Source organism: Melozone crissalis, unplaced genomic scaffold (assembly GCF_028551555.1).
Source record: "Melozone crissalis strain CALT ecotype California unplaced genomic scaffold, PUWL_Pcris_2 ptg000016l_1, whole genome shotgun sequence".
NCBI lineage: Eukaryota > Metazoa > Chordata > Aves > Passeriformes > Passerellidae > Melozone > Melozone crissalis.
In genome coordinates, this window is record NW_026535794.1 from 23,248,754 (window position 1) to 23,271,846 (window position 23,093).

A 23,093-nucleotide genomic window follows, 5' to 3' on the forward strand; every position below is an offset into this window, starting at 1 on the left:
TCACGAAAGGATTGCTGTGTGTTAACAAGCAACACTGCTCCAAGCACTCAGGTCCCAGATGCTGCAGCAGAGGGATCTTTTCAAGGTGAGCAGACTGGCCTGATGCAGAATGTCTCCAGCCAGGGAGATTTATGAAAATCTACTTTATACTGGCAGCAGAAGGCCTGACAAGACAGTGCTCTCCCCAGAGAAGTTACACTGAGTATTTCATCTCCCTAGAGAGCTTTACTGCTTTCCTCCAACAGACCACTTCATGCAAGGTCTTACTCTGCCCACATAACTCCAGATCAATGGCATTAACTACCTCTTCCACAAACACACACTGCTTGTTTATGTGCTCCTAAGATTTCTGAAATTCAGACACTTGGCCCAGGAATGTAACTTAAGTACACTGCCTTTTGAGAGCCTCTAAGTGTTACAGGGTCAGGGGTGGGGGGCACACAACAAACACTGGGGTTTAGAGAGAGCTCAGACTACATGAAATTACCCCATAAAATCAACAGCAAGTGCCCTGAGACCTGGGAGTGCACACATCTGTGTGACACCCCGAGCCACCATCTGCACCACGCATCACAGATTTATTTTTCTGTCGTTTCATCTTACCCTGCGAGTGATGAACAGCGCAGCCGTGGCTGCTCCCTCTGCGGCGAGGAGGCTGCTCTGCTGGCACACCCTGTGCTCCAGGCCCATGACCAGGCTGCTCACAGCTCCAAACAATATGTTCCTGTACACAACAACGAGCAAACTGCCAGCCCTGCTCTCTCCCCTTCTTTGGAAATAACCCACACCTCAGTGTGAAACACTGAAACCGTGAGGCTCTGAGACACCGAGGAGAATGCTTCCCCTTGTCCAGCTTGCAAGGGATATCTTGGCAACTATTTTTCCTGCACTTCATAATACATTTGCAGAGTGATTCAGCATGACTCAGTGTCAGCAGCAGAGGCCAGGATTTGTAGTGAATTCTTACCAAAGCCAGGAAAGGAGATGCTTGGGTCACAAAGTAACTGCAAGCAGTTTTTGTTTAGGGTGTTTCTTTGGAGAGTTGATGTAAGAAAAGGTGCTGTAAATAATGTGCCTGGCTTTTTATAAAACAGATGCCCCATTAAAGGTAAACATGCTTTAACTTGGTAGAGGCTTGTGGAAGAAGGCAGCAAACAACAATATCATTTTGCATGTTTTTCATGGTAATTTTTTATGCCTCAAATTGAAAGACTTAAAACAGACCTGAAATCCTGTCCCTACAAGGAAGCAAAACATCATCATCAGAGTAGCTGCTATCTCTGTGGTTTCCTAATTGCATATTTCTGCTTTACTGGTTTCCTGAGATGGGTGATGAAAATACAGAGATGAGAAATAAGAACCACCAGCTTATGAGCTTGATCAAAGCTACAAAAGTGATTCCACATTCCTGAATTCAATGAATTTTCAATACTACTGCCCTTGGAAACAGAAGAGGTTTGGGCTGGGGAGAGAACAAAGAAGGACTTTCACAGAAATATTTCTGCCAAATAAAGACCACGGTGGGAAGAATGACACAAATTGCAGGGTGCAGTTGGAGAATCTGTGCACAGCTGGAAGCTTGTCCTTCCTCTGGTGCAAAAAGTCTATGTAACATCTCTGCATCCTGAGGTTGTACAATTTTCAGGAGACAAGACCCGGGTTTCTCTCACCTGGCACCACACTGGTGTCTAATTCAGGCAAAATTTTCATTGATTTAAAAGACCCTGACATATGCTTGTAGATCATTCCCAAGCAGCTGCAAAGCCAGATGCTTCTCAGAAATTTTGGGTTGCTTGTTTTTTGTGAAAGAAAGACTGCAGTAGCCTGGCAGAGACTTGTCCTTCACAAGTGATAAAGTGAGAGTTTACTTAGAAATAGGAAGGAAAAAAGGGAATATTTTTCCAAATTCACTAGGTGCTAGGATCCAGGCTAATTCACTAGGTAAGACAGCATCTATCAATTAAACATGGTTAATTACAGGTTCCTAAGAAGCTCTCAGAAATTATATTCCTAATTGCTGAAAGCAAGTCACAGACTGAACTACAGCACTGTTAGTACAAGTCTCAGCCAAACAGCAGAGCTACCTGGAGTGAATGGTGACACAGAAAATGCAAAGTGCTCAGATGTTAAATTCAGTTTCAGCTCCTGGACCAGAATATTTTATGTATGATGATGGATGGCATTTCCCTCCCCACTAAGAACAGGAGTAGTAATTTCAGATTCAGACAAAGATCAAACCATCAGCCATTATTAAGGACTTAAATGTAATTTTCTTGAAATTATTTAGTTAAACATCCTTAAACACTTGTGTTCTCCCTCCCTTTTTCCTTTTAGTGCCTTTGTCTGTTCCTTCTTAATTTTTATTTCTCCTCCTTTCCCCTGTACTTCTCTCTGCAAGGTTCCAGTTTCCACCATTTCTCAATTTCCTTCCATAACATGACATAGCCAACATTGAAAATGCCATTTTAGCTCCTGTTTCAAAGATGCTAGCCGGGTCAAGAGGATTCACGCTTCCAAAAAAGACCTTTTTATCAAACTGTCTGTACATTCAGGTGTAATGCATAAGACATTTTACCAGCACTGCTGTACTGCTTTATGGCAGGACAAGTTCCCATTATCCTGTATGCCACAAGAGGCATGTGGATATTCTACATATAGTTGATTAAAATAGAGAATTGCAATGGATTTCCACTCAAGATGCTGCATACTGTCCATCCCCACTGCATTGTAACAGAAAGGCTCAATCCCAGTCCCGGAGCACAGAGTTGCAGTTGGCTTGAACCCAACTCACCTAAACACTTGTCTAGACAAATGTGCTCCTGAAACTGAGCTTAGACACCGTCTAATCCCAGTAAATTGTGTTAGGTGGCCTCATTAAAACCCAAGTTCATTTTAACCAGATAACATACATTAAAATACTATTTGAGCCACAAAGACCTGGGCTTTAAAATCTTACCTAACACATTGTTCTCCAAAAGTACCCACTTTAGACTAGACACGACCATCCATTTTGATGGGTTAAACTGATTTATTTTTCAGAGACGTTGCTTCAATTGAGTTAACAAGCTCAAAAGCTCCCCACACTCATTAAGTCGCAGGCTAAGGCACATGAAGGTACATTATCCGGCTGTGCCTGGACACGCACGTGGAGAAGACCCCAAGTTTCAGCCGGACGGCCGGCTGCTCTCGGTGACCGCGGTGCCTTTCCCCGTGCCCATCGCAGCAGCGGGGCCAGCGCTCCCCGCCCGCCCGCCGGCCCTGGCGGTGCCTCCTTCCCCCGCCGGCCCCGCTCAGCCCCGGCCCCGCCGCCCGGGGGTTCCGCAGCGATCCCGGAGCCGGCGCTGCAGCAGCGGGGCAAGGGCAGCCCCGGTGTCTCCGCCGCCCCTCAGCGCCGGCCCCCTCAGCCCCGGCCGGCACCGCGGCCCCGCGGGCAGCGCGCATCCCCGGGCCCGGCCCCGGCGCTCCCCCCGGCCCCCCTCACGCCCCCGCCGCCGCCGCCGCCGCCCTTCCTCCCCGGGGCACCCCGGCCCGCCCAGGCTCCTCCTCCTCCTTTCTCTCAGCGCACCCTCCCTCCCTTCCTCACGCCCTCCCTCCCTCCCTCCCTGCCGCCGCCGGCGCCCGCAGCCCCCGGCCGGACTTTGCTGCCGCTGCTCCATCTGCGCTCGGCGCTGCCGCCCTGCCCGCCGTGTGCCGCCGTGCCGGGGCAGCCCGGGGCACATCACGGGGCGATGAGCCGGGCGGCGCGGAGCGCAGCGGCACCGGCCGCGGTGTAGGGCTCCTCTCCCGGGCCGGACCGGGACCGTCCCGCGGCTCCTCGGGGCGGGGAGAGCCCCGGGCCGGAGGGGCGCTGTCGGTGTCTCCCCGAGCCTGGGCAGCGGCGGCGGCGGCCGGCGGGACGGGGGGGTCGCCCCCCGATGTGTGACATGATCGACTCGCAGTCCGCCGAGAAGATCAGCAGGATGAAGAAGTTGCGGAGAACTTTATCGGAGAGCTTCGGCCGAATAGGTGAGTCCCGGGCCCGACGGCGCTGCCCGCACCCGGGATCCCGGCAGGGAGGGCACGGGGGGCGGTGGGCTCAGCGCTGCCGGGCTGGGAACACCCCTGACGGCGCCGTCCGCCAAGAACATTTATTGGGAAGAAAGCTCGGGAAAGAAACAATTCCGGTAGCCCCAGCAGCGCTGCATGGGTCTGCGATGGAGTGAGCCCAAAATCGGCTGGGAGGAACAAACTGCGAATGAGAGTTGGCTGACGTGCCCCCACTGCCGAAGAGAAACCTCAACAGAAAGCAGTCGGGTGTTTTCATTTTGTCGCAGGTCTGCTAGGTTTTTTTTGGTACGGGCTGCAGGTTGTTTTTAGTTGAAGTGTGAGATGCTGAAGCAGCGAATAGCGGCACAGTGATTTAGGGGGCCAGACAAAAGAAGTCTATCTGTCATCTGCTGGGAAGTCTTGTCGCTCTGTCACTGACATAAAGCATCCTGAGGCAGCGTCATCCGAATGCCAATGCCACCGCGTTACCTCCCGATGCCACCACACCGTGTTTGGTTTTGACACCAGTTTATTTTGCAGTTGAATTTGTTATTGAGAACAATGCCAAAGAGTTCTGGTCTGCTTAGACTGGTGCTTCTCTCAGTCTTTGGCACACTGTGTTGCTTAATTCACTGCTTAAAGCATCAGTTCCCACTGACATCATCAAGGCACGGCTGAGCGGGGAGAGGAGGTACCTCGGCGGAGGTGTGGGGTGTCCCCGAGCTGGCGGCACAGGGCAGCAGGAGGAGGTGCTGTAACACCCGAGGGCAGATGCAGCGCCCTGTGTGTGCCTGCATACCCTTCCACAGCCCCTCCATGCATTGCCCATTGGGAGGGCTGGCTGGAGGCAGGGCAGCCTGCAGAGCTGTGAGGGGCTGTGAGGTGCCTGTGCCCAGCCAGGAGCTGTGGCCTTTGGTTCTCCCCAGTGACCCTACCCAGGATCTGTGCTGGTACACTTGGGCATTTTAATTTTTCACGTGCTGTGTATGCATTCAAGCACTGCAAGCTTTTAGGAGGATGATTGTCTTTGAAACCAGGTCGTTTTATTGTCCTACTCCAGGATGAAGAAGACTGAGAAAAGCTTATTCTGACTTGTAAACCAGAGAGTTTCAAAGGGAAATGCAAAGTTACAGTTGTAAAGCAAGTATCAAGTCACTGTTACAAATCTTTCTGTTCCCATTTGAAAGCAGCTTTCACCCATCATCAGTCTTAGACTTGTAAAATACATTTAACTTTCTTTGATTAGAAGAAAAAAAAATGAAGCAGTCAGGTGTTTGGTCTGTTATATGTCTCTGTGCATGTATAAACACAGAGACACTCTTCCACAGAACTGTGAAAGGGTTTTACTAATGGTGGAAGTCATTAACAAAGAAAATGTTTTGAATGAGGATGCTGCTTTGTTGTAACAGTGACAGTCCTGTTAATGCCTTTTAGGGATCAAGGCCCCTCTGGCTGGTAATTTCTGCATGTTTTATTTGGCTCGGTTGGGTGATCATCTCTTCTTGTCATTTTGCACAAATTAAACAAGCTTTCAGTTTCTTTGGGAGCTCTGGCCTGGTTTTAGACACACGGATATTTATGTCTGGAAGCTCCTCCAGCCCTGTGTGTGTGTGCAGGAGTGTAGGAGTGTGGGCTGGTATGTGGTTGGTTTGTTTGTTTGCTGGTGGTTGTTTTGTGATTAAAACACAGCTGCTACCGGCAACTTTGTTCCATCTCCAGATGCTCAAATATATTGATCATCATTCTGGTAATGGCACTTTGAGCAAAAAAACTTCTAATTTGTCTGTGTGAGGTTTGAAGATAGTCTACTCCTTGATACCAGAGCCACAGATAAGCCCAAGCAAAGAAACTCTAAACTTGCATACCAGGAAATCCTTGGTTAAAACTTATATTGAAGTGAAGGAGAGAAAAAAAAACCTCACTGGAAAAAAACTTCCTGGGTATTTGACATTTGAGTTTTAATGCTCTTTTTGTAGGTGCTGGTTGTTTGGTATGGTTAGCAAATTGCACATTAATTATATATTTCATTTGTAACTTTTTCAGTCATCTGCTCAGTTGTGATTTGTCGTAAACAATAAATTCCTGACAGAGGTAAAGGCCAGGCTGGATGGGGCTTTGAGCAACTTGGTGTGATGGAAGTTGTCCCTGCCCATGACAGGGGAGTTGGGGTGATGATCTTTAAGGTCTCCTCCAACCCAAACAGTTCTGTCACTCTGTAAAAGAGTGATGATACATTAACTTTTTCTGTTGTGCTTCAATGTCTGTGTTTTTGCAGGTTTAAGTACACAACATAGTATCATGAGCACAGTCATACAAATGATGTGAGAGTGCTGTGGTGTTTGAATCAAATAATTAGTGAGTCAAACCTTCATGGGTTGCAGTAGGAAATATCTGGTGATCATGCTTTAAATGATAAAGCACCTTCCCCCAGTGTTGGCAGTATTCCATCTACCAAATGCAATTCTCTCAATACTGCAAGACCCCAAACTTTGGTACCAGATTTAGATACCCAAGTTTATGTTAGCCTCTTGGTTAAGAGAGGTGGAAATGTATCCTGATTGTCATTGGCAGTGAGCTTTTTTTGTTAGACCTTGCAGGTTAACACCCAATAAACTGCATTTCAGACCCACTTCTCCCACCAAGAAGTCCTCTCAATTTCAGAAGCTGTAGCTGCAGTTAATTTATATAATTTTTATATATATATATATATAATTATTTTTTTTCCCACAGGGTACTAAGGTATGTTAGGTAACATTGGAAGCTATTTCCCCACCATCTCTAGACAGTGTAGTTATTCCTGGGGCACAGCAGAGGCCCAAAGGGTACCAAAAGCAGCCTCAGGAAGACTTGACCCATTTTCTTTACTCTGAATGGATGCTTTGCATCCACTGGCTCTCCTGGAAGAGGGTGATGAAGATCTGGCTCATCAAACAAAACTGGGCTCAGTCCTGTAACTTTTAGAGTACCTAATATTGAAAATGCTTATTTTGCTGAGTTGAGAATTGTGATGTGTGAAATTGTCCACTCAGTCAGCCTTTTCCTGAGCATTCACTTTGTTCCATTATGTGCAAATCTGGCAGAGGATGATACAGTGCTGTGGCGTGCTGGGGGAAATGTGTGTGGTCTGTGGTGCTGCAGGGTGGCTCTTTGCTGCAGAAATTGTATTCTTCCAGCTCTAGAGAAATGAACTGTCTTTGTAGCTTAGGTACCCTTTCTCCTGGCAGAAATTTTCTGGTGTTTCCAGGAGTGTTCCTCTTAAAAGAACTAATATTGCTTAGAATCTGAAAAAAAAAAGCATAATTCTTTTCATTTGTAAGTTTCTGCCAGCCTGTTCATCTTTATATGAACATCCATATTTGTTTAAAAAAATTGTTTCCTTGCTTACAGACTGTGTTGACCATACAAGTGAATACATCATAACTACACGTTAAGCAACTTTTAGAAATTCAGTTGACTCACTGTTTAATTTAGAATTTAAACCTTTATGAGGTTTGGTTCTTAGTTTTGCCCTTTGATAGTTATGTAATTAAATTATTAGTGAATAATTTAATAAAAGCATTAGTCATCTCTTAATTATGTGAAGAGTTCTTAGCTATGCATTTGTTGAAGCTCATATAGCACCAGAATCATGTGAGATCACTTCAGCTCATGCCATTTAACTCCTGTTTTCTTATGAGTTTCTTTAGTCAAAAACTAATACCAGATTGCAAAGAAAGGAAGGAGGAAAGGAAGAAAAAAAGAGAGAAAACACGGCTGAGATTTATCACAGTGTGCTAAGAGCAATCCATGGCCTTTCTGAGCATCCCTGGGCTTTGTTAGTAGCTCCTCACTGATACAAAGGTTATCTCCACTAATCTCCTCTGATGTACATCTACATAGCTCACATACCTGAGATAATGAGAACTTTGTTTGGAAACAGTTTATTTTTTTTTTAAGTTCAGCAGAATTTTTTAAACAGTTTAAAAAGGAAAATATTGCATCAAGGAGAAAAAGGTATTTTTAATATAGCTTGTTCTATAAAATATGCTGCTTTGGTGTCTTCTTTGGGAGATGCTATGCAGTGAATTGGTTGAGACTGATATAATTTTTAAACAGAATCTCATTAAATGGGTGGCCAGAACTCTCATACTCTTTTTGTGATTCTTAAAAGCCCTCTTTTAGTAAAAGGAAGAAACTAAAGACAAGCCAAATATATGCAATGGACCACATATTCCCATTTCTTCTTGTTCTGTTACACTGTGAATTTCGTTTAGCTATCTGTTTGGCTATTCCTGTAGCGTTCTGGTCATGTGAAAATCCTGTGTTTTGGTAAGGGAGAAAAGCTTGTCAGCACAGCTTAAGGAGTAGTTATTTACTAATTTATAGCTTGTATGTCAATGTGACCTGAATGGTAATTGGGAAGATTAAAAGTGTGTTTTTAAAAAGTGCTGCACAGGTTGGGGGGGTCTCCCCTTCCCTTCCCTTCCCTTCCCTTCCCTTCCCTTCCCTTCCCTTCCCTTCCCTTCCCTTCCCTTCCCTTCCCTTCCCTTCCCTTCCCTTCCCTTCCCTTCCCTTCCCTTCCCTTCCCTTCCCTTCCCTTCCCTTCCCTTCTCTTCTCTTCTCTTTCCTGACTCATAGTTCTGAGTACTTGGGATTTGCACAGATGTACTCTGTACCACCTCTGATACAACTTCTACAGTTTTGGCATTGCTTTTGTTTTGTTTCGTTTTCATTTGTTTCTTGTGTGTTTTTTGTTTGCATTTGTTTTAGTTTTTGTTTTGTTTGGTTTTTATTTTTGCTATGGGTTTTTTTGTTTGTTTGTTTTGGGGATTTTCAGGTTTTTGGTTGGGTTTTTTTTTGTGTGTGTGTGTTTTTTGATCGGTTTTCTTTCTGGTTGTTTATGTTTTTGAAGCTGGTAACACAGTTGCTCCTGAAGACAAGATTTGAAAGATGTTTAGAAATTAATGGTGATTTCAAGGCAGAAGGAGCATCTAAAAGAGAAAAAGAACAACTGGAGTCTAGATCCTCAACCATGCTAGGTGCTTCAATATTTATCTCCTGCAGAAATATGCAGGAGTGTAACAAACATTATGCTGCTTAAATGGTGAGGAGGGACCCTTCTGGTGCAGCACTGCATGAGCTGCATGGCTGTTCAGATGACCTCCCTCAAACTGAAAACCTCCATGGTTTAAACTGAAAAGAAGCCATCACCAATGCAATGGTTTATCTAATTTTAGCTCTTCAGGAGAGGGAAACAGAGAGCACTTTCAGGTCACGGCGTGCAGCACACGGAGTGCAGTCCCTCGTGGGTCTGGCTGAGAAAAAGAACCAGTCTCGTACCTTTGGACTGGCACAGTTCAGTGCAGATTGGAAAAATTAATTTTATTCATATTTCAATAAAGTAATCCAGTATGCTAAAGGAAAACTTTCCATCAGCCTAATCTTTGCTACAGGTGCAGAACTATTTGTGTCTTCATTTTCTTACTGGTTCACATATTTTCTGCACTGTTCTTCTCTCCTATGTTTGTTGATTCATTGCTTGTTAACAGTATAAGAAAGAAATCTCTTCTGCTATAGTGCAAGTCATACTAAAAATTAAAAAAAAAAAGAAAAATAGGAAAAAGGCATGTTACAATGCATACTATTTCATGAAGAGTTAGTACTTGAAAAACTGAATACACGGTTAGGTGTTTGCTATACTCTTCCTTTTTGAAGTTCAGTCAAGCTCTCCATAAAGGGTTTTCACACTCACTAGGAATTAAAATAAAAACCCAAACCCACCCTTACAAATTCTTATTTTCTTTAACCTGAGAGGATTTTTTCATAAATATGTAAATTTACTTTCTTAGAACCTCTCTATGCTGTTCTATTTTATACATTCTGAGTATAAAATTGAATTTTATACATTCTGAGTATAAAATTGTTATTCACACCAGCCTGTTCTTTCCTATTATAACAGGAAAATAATGCCCTGATTTTTTTCTTTTCTAGTGGTTTGTGTTTATTGAAATGCAGTACAGATAATAATTTGTTTTTTCTTTTTATTTTAAAGCCTTGAAGAAGGAAGATAGCGGCTTTGATGAGGTAGGTTAAATGTCTTTGTACCTTACATAGTCCAGGTGTGCCTCTAATATGTCTCACTGATGCTAGAAGAAACCCACAGATAGTAATGTTATGATGTACATGTGAATTAATACCTGCCTATTGCTCAAACATATTTTAATTTTCTGAGTAACTACCAGAACAATGTGTTAGTCAAAGGGTCTGCATGGAACACTTAGGTTTTGGTTTTTTTTTTTAAATGTAATACAGCTGGATGTTTTAAGAAAAGGGACCATTTAAAACTGTTCAGTGTTGAGAAGTGTTGCATACAGAGAAAGTACTTCATAAAACTTTGCCTGTGATAATTCCTGTAACTGTAGGCCTGTACTGTAACAGGCAGGGAAAAAAAACATCCCTCCTGAGAGAATGCCTTATGTAAAGTGCTGCTGCACTGGCTTCTTGCTGAATATGTCAGCTGAGAGAAATGCTTATTATTAAATTAAAAAGAAACCCAACCCAACAGCACAAAACCAACATCTAGTCTATTGGTGAAGCTGATACTTGATTATTCAGTCTAATCAGTTTGGGGTCTTGACCTGTCTGTGATATGATTTGCAAGTTGACTTGTAAAATATGCTGCTCACGATTTGTGCTTGAGAGTTCCAGGTCAGTGCAAGTCATCCCAGGGAGCAAGTTTGTGCAGGAAGAGGTGGAGGCCTTGCTGTGGAGACTGGTCATATTGTAGTCAATGCTTGCCTTGTACTGCCACCATAGCTGGAAGCAAATGGAAGTATTTTCATGTGTTGATCTTGTGCTTCTGGCATTTCTTCTTCATTGCTTGCAAGCTTAAATTCTTGGCTGAATGGAGTGAGATAGATGTTGTGTAATGCCAGATTCTAGAATAAATAAATGATGATGTAATGTCCTGGATTCTGGATCAAATCAGACTCCATCTCTTTCTAAACAGATCACACTGATGCTCAAATACAGCAGTAACAATATAAATATTTCATGCTTTTCTGGCATGCATTGCAAAAGCTGTAACTCACCTTGACCCATCTCAGGTCTGCAGTGAAGGTCATGGGATTGGGCTCTGTTTTCAGGACCGCTGTTTCATTGTGCAGTGGTCCTGACTATTTTATTTCTCTTGTAACTCTCATGGAACTTGATTCCACCCTGAAAGTTACGCCTGTGCAAATACGTGCAGATATGTGCTTAGCAAACTTTGAATCCTTGTTTTACACATCCGGTCTGGTTCTGTTCAGTATTTTCTTCTGAAGGCTGCAGTGGTATATCTGTGGTATAACCTACTCAGAAAGTAGTAATACCTTGTATTAAATGTGACTCAGAATTTAGAAGGATCTATTAAAAAACACTGCCATGTGAAGATGCCAGTTCTTCTGTCCCCTTCCCTTCCCCAGGATTGCTTATCTGCAGGTTGCATTTATTTTCTTTAAACCTTGTTTTCTGCTTTAACAGGAGACAACTTGAGCAAATTTTTGTTTAAATTCAAGGGGGTTGGCAGAGAAATAATCTTTCAAATATGTTTTTCAAATACGTTTTTAATGGAATCTGACAGATTGTTGCAATGAGTTACTGCAGAGGCAGTAAGGGACATCTAGTGGGAAGGGTACACAAAAGAAGTTTCTTCCATTCCCTGTAAATGTGGAAGAGCTTGATGTGACATTTGCATCAACTGGTTCCATATTTTAGGTGTCATTTCTTAGGAGAAAGAAAAGTGTCTTGAGATTTTGTGTTGTCCTTATTATCTCTTCAAATTCTTCACAGTTCTTGGCAATTTTCTAGCCTAACGTGTGAATCAGAGAATAAGCTGTACCAGATATCACTTAATTCCTTCCTTTTCAAACATCCTTCAAATCAGAAGATGAAACAGACGTTGGTAACAATAATGCACCTGATTTAATAACACCTACTCCTGAGGAGGACAGAATCTGTGAGCAGAGGAGTGGGTGCACATATTGGTCTTAGGAGGCCACCCTGAAAAACACTACTAAGACCATATTAAAAAAAGCAGTCTAGTCTTCTGGCTTGTGTATGTAGTATTGCTATAACAGGGAAACAGTTAGGAAGAAAGTTAATATGACAGTAAGTGGGAATATCAGATGGGAATATCAGATAAGGATAGAAGAGAGACAAGTAGTTTTCCAAGCTGTCCAAAGCTGTCAGCTTTGGGCCTCCTACTACAAAAAATTAAATAGTCAACTATTGAAACAAACATTTCATTTAATAAGCAGGGCATTCTCCTTGTATGGTTAGGGAAAAGATGCTCTTTCATGTTGCTGACAGATGCTGTGTGTCTCTTCTCAGCCTGTGTTTCCCCTTTCCTGAAGGGAGGTTGACCTGTGAAGCAGGGCTTGAACAAGGAGCATTGAACTTGCAGGGGAATTTTATGCTCTTGACAGGTAGAGGTGGAGGACTCATGTTTTAGCTTTTCAAGTTGTGACCAGAACACCAGGACCAGAAGCTGGCCAGCAGGGACCTGAATATTCTGATGGAGGAGAGGGAGTGTCATGAAGAGGACGATGACCCTTCTAAAGCTGCAAGGTCTGCATTTGCAGCTGGGTAGGGTTTCACTTTATTCTGCGTATTGTAAGTGCTACATGAGGTGCTTACTTGTTTGTCTCTCAGGAACTGAGGGGAATAAACTGAGCACTTCAGTGGTTCTTAATTCTACCTGCTTTAATTGCTTGCAGTAGCTGAAAAATGTATAACACTGCAGGAAGTTGTCTGTCTTTGAAGAGAAACTACTAAAAATGAAGATGTCAGACATGATAGGCAAGTGTACCATGTAATTGCTTTCTGTTGGTTATGAAATTAATCTGTAAATTTGGACAAAAATTCTGGACAAATATTCTTTTTAAATACTGGACAAAAAATCTTTTTGTCCAGTAAATTAGGACCAAAAGAATCATGAGCAGTGAATCCTGTTAGGAAATACTTTTATTTGTAGAATTGTTTCAGGGATCTTACTGCTGCATTTAGTCCTACCCATAAGGTGGGAGCACAACAATAGCATGAAGGAGAAGTGTAAGATTTCTCACTTTTTAGTACCTGCTCTTGTGTTGCTTTGATTAAATTTTAAATGAAAAAACCCAGTTTTCTGTAAGTGATGCCAGCCTTTGCTTTGGTCTAGGAGAGAACACTGAATTAATCCATTTAATAGATTTAGTGGTAGCCTGCTCACCTTCCTAAGATGCTGTGACATCTTCCAGAGACTCATATGAATAAAGAAGTGGATACAGAGAACTTCTTCTACATTTCTTCTTCTACACTTCTTTCATTTAAAGCAGTAATTGTGTGGTTTTGTTTTTTCCTTTTTAACCTTTAGCCTCTTCCTTTCTGTCATACTGGTCACATTGTGGGAACTGAAACATAGGCCTGTGTCAGGACGTGCTGAAATCGGTGGGAAGGTTCTCAGTGTTTTCAGCGGTTTGTGGTTTGGTTTCCTCTGTCATGGAGTATCATGGGAGAGGGGGGCTGTTCTTGCCTCTTTTCAAAGTTTTTTGAGTAAGGCACCTTTTCCTGGTGTCCTTAAATGTACCTTATGTATTCTCTGAAAATGGCAAACTGTGAGCCACCCTCCCCCTGCAAAGTAGCTGCCCTGTTTTTCAAAGCAACCTAAGTTTCACACTCTGAGTGTGGGTTCTGGCACAGTTAGCATCTGTTTTGTTGTTTTAGCTGCAGCTCTGATTATCTACACTGAATATCATGATAGAAAATGAACACCTCTGAGGAGCAGCACTACATGAAAAGAGCAGTCTAAAAACAAATAAGTGTTCCTTGAGTGAATGTTTTGTTTATGTTTCAGTAGTTTGTCAAAGTTTAGATTAATAATTTCCAACTAATGCAGGATTGCTTTGATGTATTTGGACCACTGGTGTAGCAAGTCCACTCTGCCTCATAATGATGGAACCAATTTATTTTTCATTACAATGTGATCAAGGCAAATAACAAGTGACTGAATTGCAGCATATTTTTTGGAATAACAGCCAGTGTTGATGTTGTGACTAAACTCATCTCAAGGCTGGTGGTAACCTACTCCTTTGGTTAGCTGCTTGCTATTATGATTTATTTCTAAATTACTGTCAGCAGTTGCAAGCTGTTGTTCTTGTCCTTCTGTTGCTGGTTTCTCTGAGCCCTTAAATCATGTTTTAAGACCTCCAGTCATATGTGTGCACACTAAATAAATTAATATCAATGTCACAATGAAATCAAAAGAAAATAATCTTCAGACTCAAAATAAACATGGTTTTTGTTGATTAATGCTTCTTATAGTGAGTTTTATTGCTATTGTTTAGCCGTATTTTAATGTTAATTTTTACTGATATCAAGAGCACCTTTTTTTAAGGCCATCTTTCTTAGGAGATTGGGGTGCTGTGATGGTGCCTGCTGCATGTGTAGTGCTGTCTGACTTCACCCAGTAACTTTGAAGCTGGCTGACACTAGATTCCTAGATGCTTGTTGGAAAAGCATGTGAGCTGGCTGAGGAGTAGAGATAAGAATCTCCTCTGATGGAAAAGCTGAAATGCAAGTTCTTGTGAGCATATGAGAATGCAGTTGGAGGTGTTATGAATACTCTGACTTCAGCAAAATCCTTAGTACTTATATACTCCTCACTGCATGTAGAGTCTCCAACTCTGAGGAAGCCAAATTTCATTTATTTCACTCATGGAACAACTTCTGTGTGTTTGAAGTGGAAGTGTGTGAAAGGGGAGGGAGTTCTGCCAAGTTACTTCTTGATTCTGTAATGTGCCTGCTCTCACAGTCTCTCTCACCCCAAATAAAAGGCTACTCCCTCTGTGGGATGTTGGCATGAAAAATGTCTTGGTTTAAAGGACACCCATCTCTGAACCAGAACTTTTGCATATTTTGACTTTGAACAGTTAAAGGAAAGGGTGTAGTTGGAAAAAAGCAAAGCTTTGTAAAACACGAACAAGAGGCATTTAAATGCCATAATGCAGGTGGCATATAATACACTAAATAACTTCTGCATGTTTTTACTATTTTATTTCTAGTTAGCAGCTTGAGAGAGAAGTGTATGTATGACAGAAAGATAAAAACCCCTTAAAACTGAATTTGGAAGAAATTGCCAGAAGTATAGGTGTCAAAGCATTTTCTAAATAATACCGAGGAACTGGGTCAGAAAAACTTCATCTGGTAGTTAGGTTACTTTGCTAAATGTGTACAAAGGTGGTTCAAGTGTCTGAAAAATGTGTTTGCTCAGATGTATTGTCACAGAGCAAATGAGAGGAAACATAATTCCAGGCAGAAGACAACTCAGTTGCTGCTTTTGAAGCGTTGCTTGATGCATGACACAGGCAAATATTTTCTTGGTGACAAGAAGGTGGTAAAGGCTTGATAATGTAATCTGATGCTTCCTGCAGGAGGACCACCCTCTTGGGTTAGAAAGGTCTTTGTGTGTCTGATAAAGATCTTTCCAGACTGCCACCTTTGGGAGGGAAGATGGGTGGGGATGATGTTGTCTCCTGAGCCTGTACATGACAGAGATTTCCCAGGAGATGGTTTGTGTTCCTGCTGCTCCTAATTCTGTGTCTTCTGTTCCCCAGTACTGTTCTCTCACACTTCTGAGGATCTGGTGTTGGTCCAGTGGTTCCCCAGCAGCAGATGGCTTAGACATCAGAGAGACATTTACTGGTCTCTGCATCTCTCTGAGGCCATTCCAACAAAATATGAATCTGAATTGTGTCCTAGCTCTTAGGACTGGTGTGTGATGCTAATGTGTGTGCATCTGCAGCAGAATAGTGCCAGCATTTCAGGCCTTAGAAAGTTGTTCTTATCTGCTTTAAGGGAAATATTGTTTTCTCTAGACTGATAGTATTATTTGCAATTGTGCTTCAGGTGAGTCTGAGAATGAAGGGCATCAATGGAAGAGAGCAAACATTGCCTTTCTGCTAAAGCTTCTTACTGCATCAGCTGTGGGACAGATATGCTTTCTGTGGGACAGAAGGGACATTGTTCTGTAAAAACCCTGGTCTGTGAAACTTCTGGTGGCTCAAAAAAGCCCAACTTTTGGGCAGCCTTGCACAATTTCTCAGAGAATTGCTAATATTTATATGGTGATCAAGGACTCCTGTCAATTCCCTGTGCTATGTTGCACATGGAAATAAATCAGGTTCTGGAAGGCGTGAGACACTTCAGAAACAGATCTAGGGGACCACAGTGCAATCTGGTAAGCAACTGAGGAGTGGCAGGAAAAAAGCAGCAAGAAAAACTGACCATGAAATATCTGCTTTGTTTTGCCAATTTCAAGGCTTTGAAGCAAAACCTGAGACCATGAGGAAGTTTTTGAGATTTACTTGGCAGTGACTCTTCCCATTCAGTACAGGAATTGTTATTGCTGGGGGATGGACCTGGCCTTTAGGAGATGAAAGTTTGAGAACCCTCTTTAGTAGGTGAGGAAGAGCTTTAGTCTTGGCACATCCCTTAAATCTGTGGAATGGCAGTGGTTTGAATTTTTGCCTCAGCCATTGATATGTTCTGTTGTGTGTTCTGCTGCGTGTTGTGTTTGGTGGGAGTACATCCTGTTACCTTTTAGACAGTGTGTAGTGTTTTCATGACATAAGAAAGTGGTTAAGTCAAGTGTGAATCTGCTTACTCTTCCTTTTCTCTGCCTTTTTTTTTTCTGTAGAAAAGGATAGAAGAAGGGTCCTTGTGATTAGTTGATATGCCTGTGTCCTTTGCTTAACTTTTCTTTGAAAATGGATGGAGCAAAGGAGCAGAACTTGGTCTGAATCCATGTCTGCAGCAGTGGCTGGTGAGGATTTGGCCAAAATGCTGACATATATAGCTCTGTTGTGATCTGCAGGCAAGTGTTTTAGCTATCAGAGAAACACTGCAAAATGAAGATGAATTTCCAGGCCTACTTCTCTCACTGGTGCATGTGTATTTTGGGATGTTTCTACTCATCAGATCAGAATGTGTATGCATTCCAGGAATGTGGAGTCTGAATGTAAGCTATTATTATTTTGATCAAGTTTGCTTGCATGTAAATCTTGCTGTTTATTTTATTGAGATATACAGGATATAGTAATTTATTGATAGATTAAATAGAGTAACAAAGCACAATATGCTGTATATGGGATCCATATCTTCTTGTTCTTGGCCTTGTGGGCAATCTCCTGATTGTGAGGCAAGAAATAATCATGCCCCTTCCTTGATAGTCTTATCTCTTCCATCTACTTTGTACATAGACATTATTGCTTTTGTTATTTTTTTCTTCCAAGCCACACAAGAACAGACATATGACTATATCTAAATCTTTTTCTCATGAAGGGATCTAAATGAAAATTATCAGTCTACATTTTAACTTTCCTGAGAAATTCTGCATGTATGCTGCCTCATCTGCTGTGTGTCACAATATTGCTGACAGCCATATATTTGCAGGATCTCATGCACAGTAATCAAAGTTCTGAGTCAATTGACATCTCTTGTTAATTATTTGAAAGGGATAAGAAAAAAGGGATTACAGGCTTATTCAAACAAAATGGATTTTATGTACACAAAACAATGTCATTTTGATGACATTGATTAAGGCTTAAAGAAATTGTTATTGCCTTACACCTCTTTTTCTATATATTCTGGAATTTATCTTTTTCCCCTTTCAGCAAACTTTTCTACTTCTAAGCCAGTTGAGTCAGAGTCCTGCTAGTACTTCTTATGTTCATTTCAGGTATAGAAATTCTCCTTAACATGTTTAAAAATTCAAACTTGAATATTACAAGTTATTTAAGTATGAAATATTGGCAGTAATTTATTAAGTAAAAATAAGTGTGAATGCTGCTGAAAACAATGATAAATGATGGAAGCAGGATTGCTGAGAGAACACATAATGCATTATAACCAATTCTAAGTAATAACTGGAATTGATTGTGTTTGGGGCCCTCTGAGATTTTTACTTCACTTGAATTAAGTTTTTCAGTAGAATCCAGGTGTTCAACTTCTTAAGTATTGAGCAATAAAAACATTACTAGCATTGGAAAATGTTCAGTGATGTGCCAACCCAGGAAATCCAGTGGCTTACAATATTTTTCTTATTGCCATGTACTCAGCAGGGCTTTTCTTTGTACATTAACTTTTTGGTAGCTCACGTGTACAGAAAGGTGTTCTTCCATGTTTGAGGCATCTTCCTGTTTATTTTAGGGAGGGTAAACTTCTTGTTTCCAGTGGATTATTATTGTACACAATCACATTCAGCACCATTTTTTAAAATGGATCTTTACCTTCCTTTTTCTCCACTGGGATGCACATTGAGACTCAGGCATGGTGATCCTGGCACTGCACCTGAGAGGGGCTTTGTGCTGCTCCCGGACTTGTTTTCTGTCATCTGTCTTGAAAATTCGACACTGAAGGAATTTGTCTGAGGTCACTTGCTGTGATCAGTTAGGTCAGATGTGCCCTTCAGCTTTGAGATCTGGAAGACTTTTCATTATGCCAAGTATGTTGTAAGTAGTGCAGAGGATGCGTATTTTGACTTATTTTTCTTAAATACTGTGTCTACAGATGAAGAACTTTTTCTTTCTGTATTGTTAGAAGGAGAACATGTTGAAATGTGTAGAGAGCTTTATAATTAATTATTTTTATTTTTGTCTCTCCATTTACAGTTATTGTTGCTTTCTGACTGAGAAAGAAGATCTGTTTCTGACAGAGAAACAAGATCTTCACTTCTTACTTTTTTTGGAAGTTGTTCTATTAATTGTGGTTATTTTGTTTTACTTTTTTCTTTCTTTTTTTTTGGAAAACTATCTTTGTACACATCTATGCTATCCTCCTATGGGATCAGTATGTCCATCCTTTTCTTTACATTTTGTTATTGGTAGTCCCCTTATAACAATTTCTGGTTTCTTTTCAGTTATTTCCTTTTAACCAATATGGTGACAAAAGCTGCATCACAGTTTGAGTGCAGTGCCCATAGCTGTTGGTTAGCTCTTAGGCACAGATATGCTTCTTTGATTTCCTCTTTTTGCTTTCCTGTTTGTGCCTCTTTTCATTTACAGCTTGGTCTCGGTGTAGTTATCTACATTCACTGTATGCCTTTGTGCTGTTTGTCCTGTTCTGAAGCTGGTGTTGCCACCTTGTCCGTGGTGACAGGGATGTTCTGAAGGCTTGCCAGATGTTGAGCCAGCTGCAGGGAAGCCCAGCCAGGGTGGGAGCCCTGTCCTGAGTGCAGTGGGCAGGAGGGGAGGCAGCACCTGCGGGCTGTGGAGGCTCCTGGCACTGGCAGACACTGGCAGAAGCCACACGAAGTGTGGGTTGGTAACTCATTTATTTTTTGGCCTTCTAAACAGACTGATTTATTAAGTGATCTACAACCTGCTCTCTTTTGTCCATGCCAATTACTGATGCAGTTCTGCAGTTAAAAAATAGCAATCCCTGCTTGCTCAGAAAAAGCTTTTTTAGCTTATCCATGCAAAGAATGATACAAGTTCCATTTGTCAAATTCATTATCATTCTTACAGTGTCCTGGCTTGTTCAGATGTGGGAAGTCTCTCATGACTGCAGGTCTGCTTGGTTTGGAGGGGAAAAAATTTTTTTTTGTTTAAAAAAATAAAGAACAAAAGCAGTGATGATTTAGTTTAGCTTTTCATGCACAGAGAGGAACCAGATACAAACAGGATGTTTGTTAGAGGCATCTCCTGATGACCTTGGAGATGCACAGAATTCCAGAAACTAGAGGACAGCATCAGGAGAAATACTTGAGTGGTTTTTTTTTTTCCCACTTGTTTAGTTACTACTCTGGTTTGGCTCATTTAAATGTGATTTGCCTGGCTGTCATCAAATCATGACAGAAGCTCAGAGAAGATGAAGGGAAATGCCTAATTTGCTTGCCCTTGTAAAAGATATGCTATAGCATTTCAGGACCTTTTTCTGTTCAAATCAGTAAGAAAATGGTATTTTTATGTTTGAAAGTAAGTTTGCAGTATCTAGGAAGTTATGAGTTAGACTGCATATATTATTTTATATCTGAAGAACAGGTTTTTTTCAGTGGTGTGGAGAGAATGCTTAGTCATGCATTTTATATGGACCTAGACAATGGGCTCAAACTATATTTGTGATTATATTCAACAACACAAAACTATGATATTCAATAAAATGTTTCTTCAAAAGTAAAAAAAAGTTATGAAAGAAAATTCTGTCATATTTGAACAAATACTGTCATGGAACACAAGAATTCTTTCCTTGAAATTCTGTCTTACGCATTAATTTTGACAGTGTTTTAACTGGGATGCTCTGCTGGGTTAATTCCCAGCACTAATTATTTCATTCACCCACAGGAGGGGCAGAAATGGTGTAGACTTTTACAGTCAAAGTGATGTTTCATTTTGGTATTGTCAGTTAAGCTTCAGAGAGGACAACAGTGTGAGCCCAGTCCCCTGGGACTCAGCAGAGCTCATGAGCATATTTGGCACTCACTGCTGAGGAGGGGATTTCAAGGGTCCTCTGGGGTTCAGTGGTGATGCAAGACTGGAGCAGATATTCTACTGTGAGTGGATCCTTATCTTGGAAGCCTGTGTGAATTGGTTTACTTTATTGTTAAAATTTGGGAGAATGCCATGGCTGTCTTCCTTGTTCAGTTTCTATTGCTTGTGAAAAATTAGAGAGAAGGCCTCTTGGAAAGTGAAAAATGGAAAATATAATTCTTTTTCCTTGTGGCAAAGACTTACATAGATGGAATATGAGATATTCAGTTGGAATATATTAGTTACAATCTGAGTTTGCTTCTTAGCCTTCTTCAAGATTTCAAATAGATAATTAATCAGGAAGAAATTTGATTAAACTGCCATCATTCACAACTTCACCATTCTGCCTCAGGACCATGTAACTAGCACTCATGGTGTGTTACTAACAGTATGAGCCGCAATGTGAGAGACAGCAGCCTCCAGAATGAACCCTGTGTCACTCACCGTGGCCTTGATCTGCATGGATCAGGATGGAATTTAACTGGGTACAGGATGGAATTTAACTGGGTACAGGATGGAATTTTGCCTGGAGTTCTAAAAGAGGCTCAGTCTCCAAGTTCAGACCACACTGTTTATTAAAACCTATTATGTTGGGAACTGACCAGCTTTGCAGAAAAGAACCTGGGGCTCCTGGTGGACATGAAGTTGGATGTAAGCTTGCACCTTGCCCTTGCTGCAAAGGTGGATGCTGGTATCCTGGGGTGCACTGGGAGGAATGTTGCCAGCAGGTGAAGGGGAGGTGGTGCCTCCCTTCCACGCAGCACTGAGGAGGCCACACCTGCTGTACAGGTAGTTCTGGGCTCCTCAGTGCAAGAGGGACATGAAGAGGAGCCACTAAAGTGATTAAGGGACTGGAGCATCTCCTGTGAGAACTGGGATTGTACAGCCTGGAGAAGAGAAGGAGCAGTGGGGGATCTTACCAATGAAGGGAGGATGTACAGAAGACAAAGTCAGGCTCTTCTCAGTGGTGCCACATGACAGGACAGGGGCATGAACTGAGACAGGGAACTGAAAACCTCTGAACATCAGGAAACACATTTTACTGTGAGCGTGACCTAGGAGAAAGAGAAATTTCACATTAAGGTTGTGGAGTCACCATCTGTGGAGGAGCCATCTGGACAACCTGCCCATCCTGTGCACTGTGATTTAGGTGGCTCTGCTTGAGCAGATGGGTTGGACCAGATGACCTGCAGAGGAGCCTTCCAATCTCCACCATTTGTGACTTTTTGACTTTTTTACAGGCTGCTTTTTTTCTGCATTTTTGGAAGATTTTTGCATTGCTTGTGCCACATGCAATTGATTTATTGTTAGTTTTTCCATATGTGATCACCTATAATATTCTAATTGTTTCTGTAAGGAGAAGTGATTTGCTTCATCTGTGATTCCATATGGTACATTGCAAATAATCGAGGCCCGGTACTATGAACACTGTAAGAGATACTGTTTCAAACCACTTGTTTATTAAAGCTTAGAAGAAATATAATTGTGGAGATTCTCTAGAAACAGCTGTAATAAAATATTTACCTTTAGGAACTCATTCCTATCCACTGCTCATCTGCCAAAGACACCCCTGGAATAGTCCTTCTGTTTCTTTCCCTCTCCGAATCCCAACACTTGGTACTCCAGAGCAAGCAACACAGAGCTTATTGCTGAGGTTTGAATTTTTTTCCTCTCACAGGAATCTGTAGTTTTACCTCTTATCAAATGTTTTCATGAGGAATTACAAAAAAGGGGGCTCTTGTGATGTTTGTTTTTATTAACATGTGTAAGATGTATATTTAAGCTTCGCTTCTGCCTGCTCTTCCATGAGGTCAGTTTCAAAAACTGACTCTAACCTATCCATGGAAATCACCTGTGTTTATGAACCTTTAAAAGAACCACATGCTTCCAACAGAAATAAAATATCTTTTGCCTGGAATTATCCATTTGTAGCAAAGTCAGTCATTTTGAGGCTCCAGATTGATTTATCTGGAAAGAGGAAACATTTGCTGCCAAAAACATCAGAGCAAAAATAAGCTTTGTCAAATAAAGGAAATTCTTCACCATGTCTTGAGTATTCCCTTTGTAAAGGACACTGGGGAGGCTGAAGTGAAAAGTGAAGAATGTTTTTTCTGGTTAGTAGTGGGTCTAGGCAGTAGGGTGGGAAGGGAGATACTTTTTTAACATGTAGTTCTTCCTCCATAAACCTAGGGGAAGGGGGAATATCCCATCACACTTTCTGCTGCTGTGTGCACTTTTAAACTTTGGTTTTCACATTTGCTTCTTCCTTAAATATGTTTCTAACTTTATATGGAGTTGTGTGGAGCAAATGCAGGCTACTTGAAGCTTCTCAATTCTTGATCTGAAGTGTGGCCCTTAAGTGCTTCTTATGGTGAATTGCTCTGCTTATAGACTTGTTCCTGAAATGTTTCCAGTTCTGGAATTGGCATTAGCATTAAGAAATATCCTGTGGAAAAAAAAGCTGGGGAACCCAAGTCTAGCCAAAATTACTCATTGCATTGTACCAGCTGTCAACAGGACTCTCAGTTGTAATTTTGGCTTTAACGC

At 41.8% G+C, this 23,093-nt stretch overlaps 1 protein-coding gene across 2 annotated transcripts in view; it reads left to right on the top strand.

Moving 5' to 3' along the window:
- The first annotated feature begins 3,812 nt into the window (after positions 1-3,812).
- CDK14 (cyclin dependent kinase 14) overlaps positions 3,813-23,093 on the top strand; it is a 344,941-nt gene continuing 325,660 nt past the window's right edge. The window contains exons 1-2 of one of the 2 annotated variants that reach the window (XM_054273458.1): positions 3,813-4,005; positions 10,058-10,089. In XM_054273458.1, the coding sequence (XP_054129433.1) occupies positions 3,915-4,005; positions 10,058-10,089 (123 nt within the window). In that variant the 5' untranslated portion in view covers positions 3,813-3,914. The remainder of the gene's footprint in view (positions 4,006-10,057; positions 10,090-23,093) is intronic. The other variant, XM_054273457.1, reaches the window with a different exon arrangement.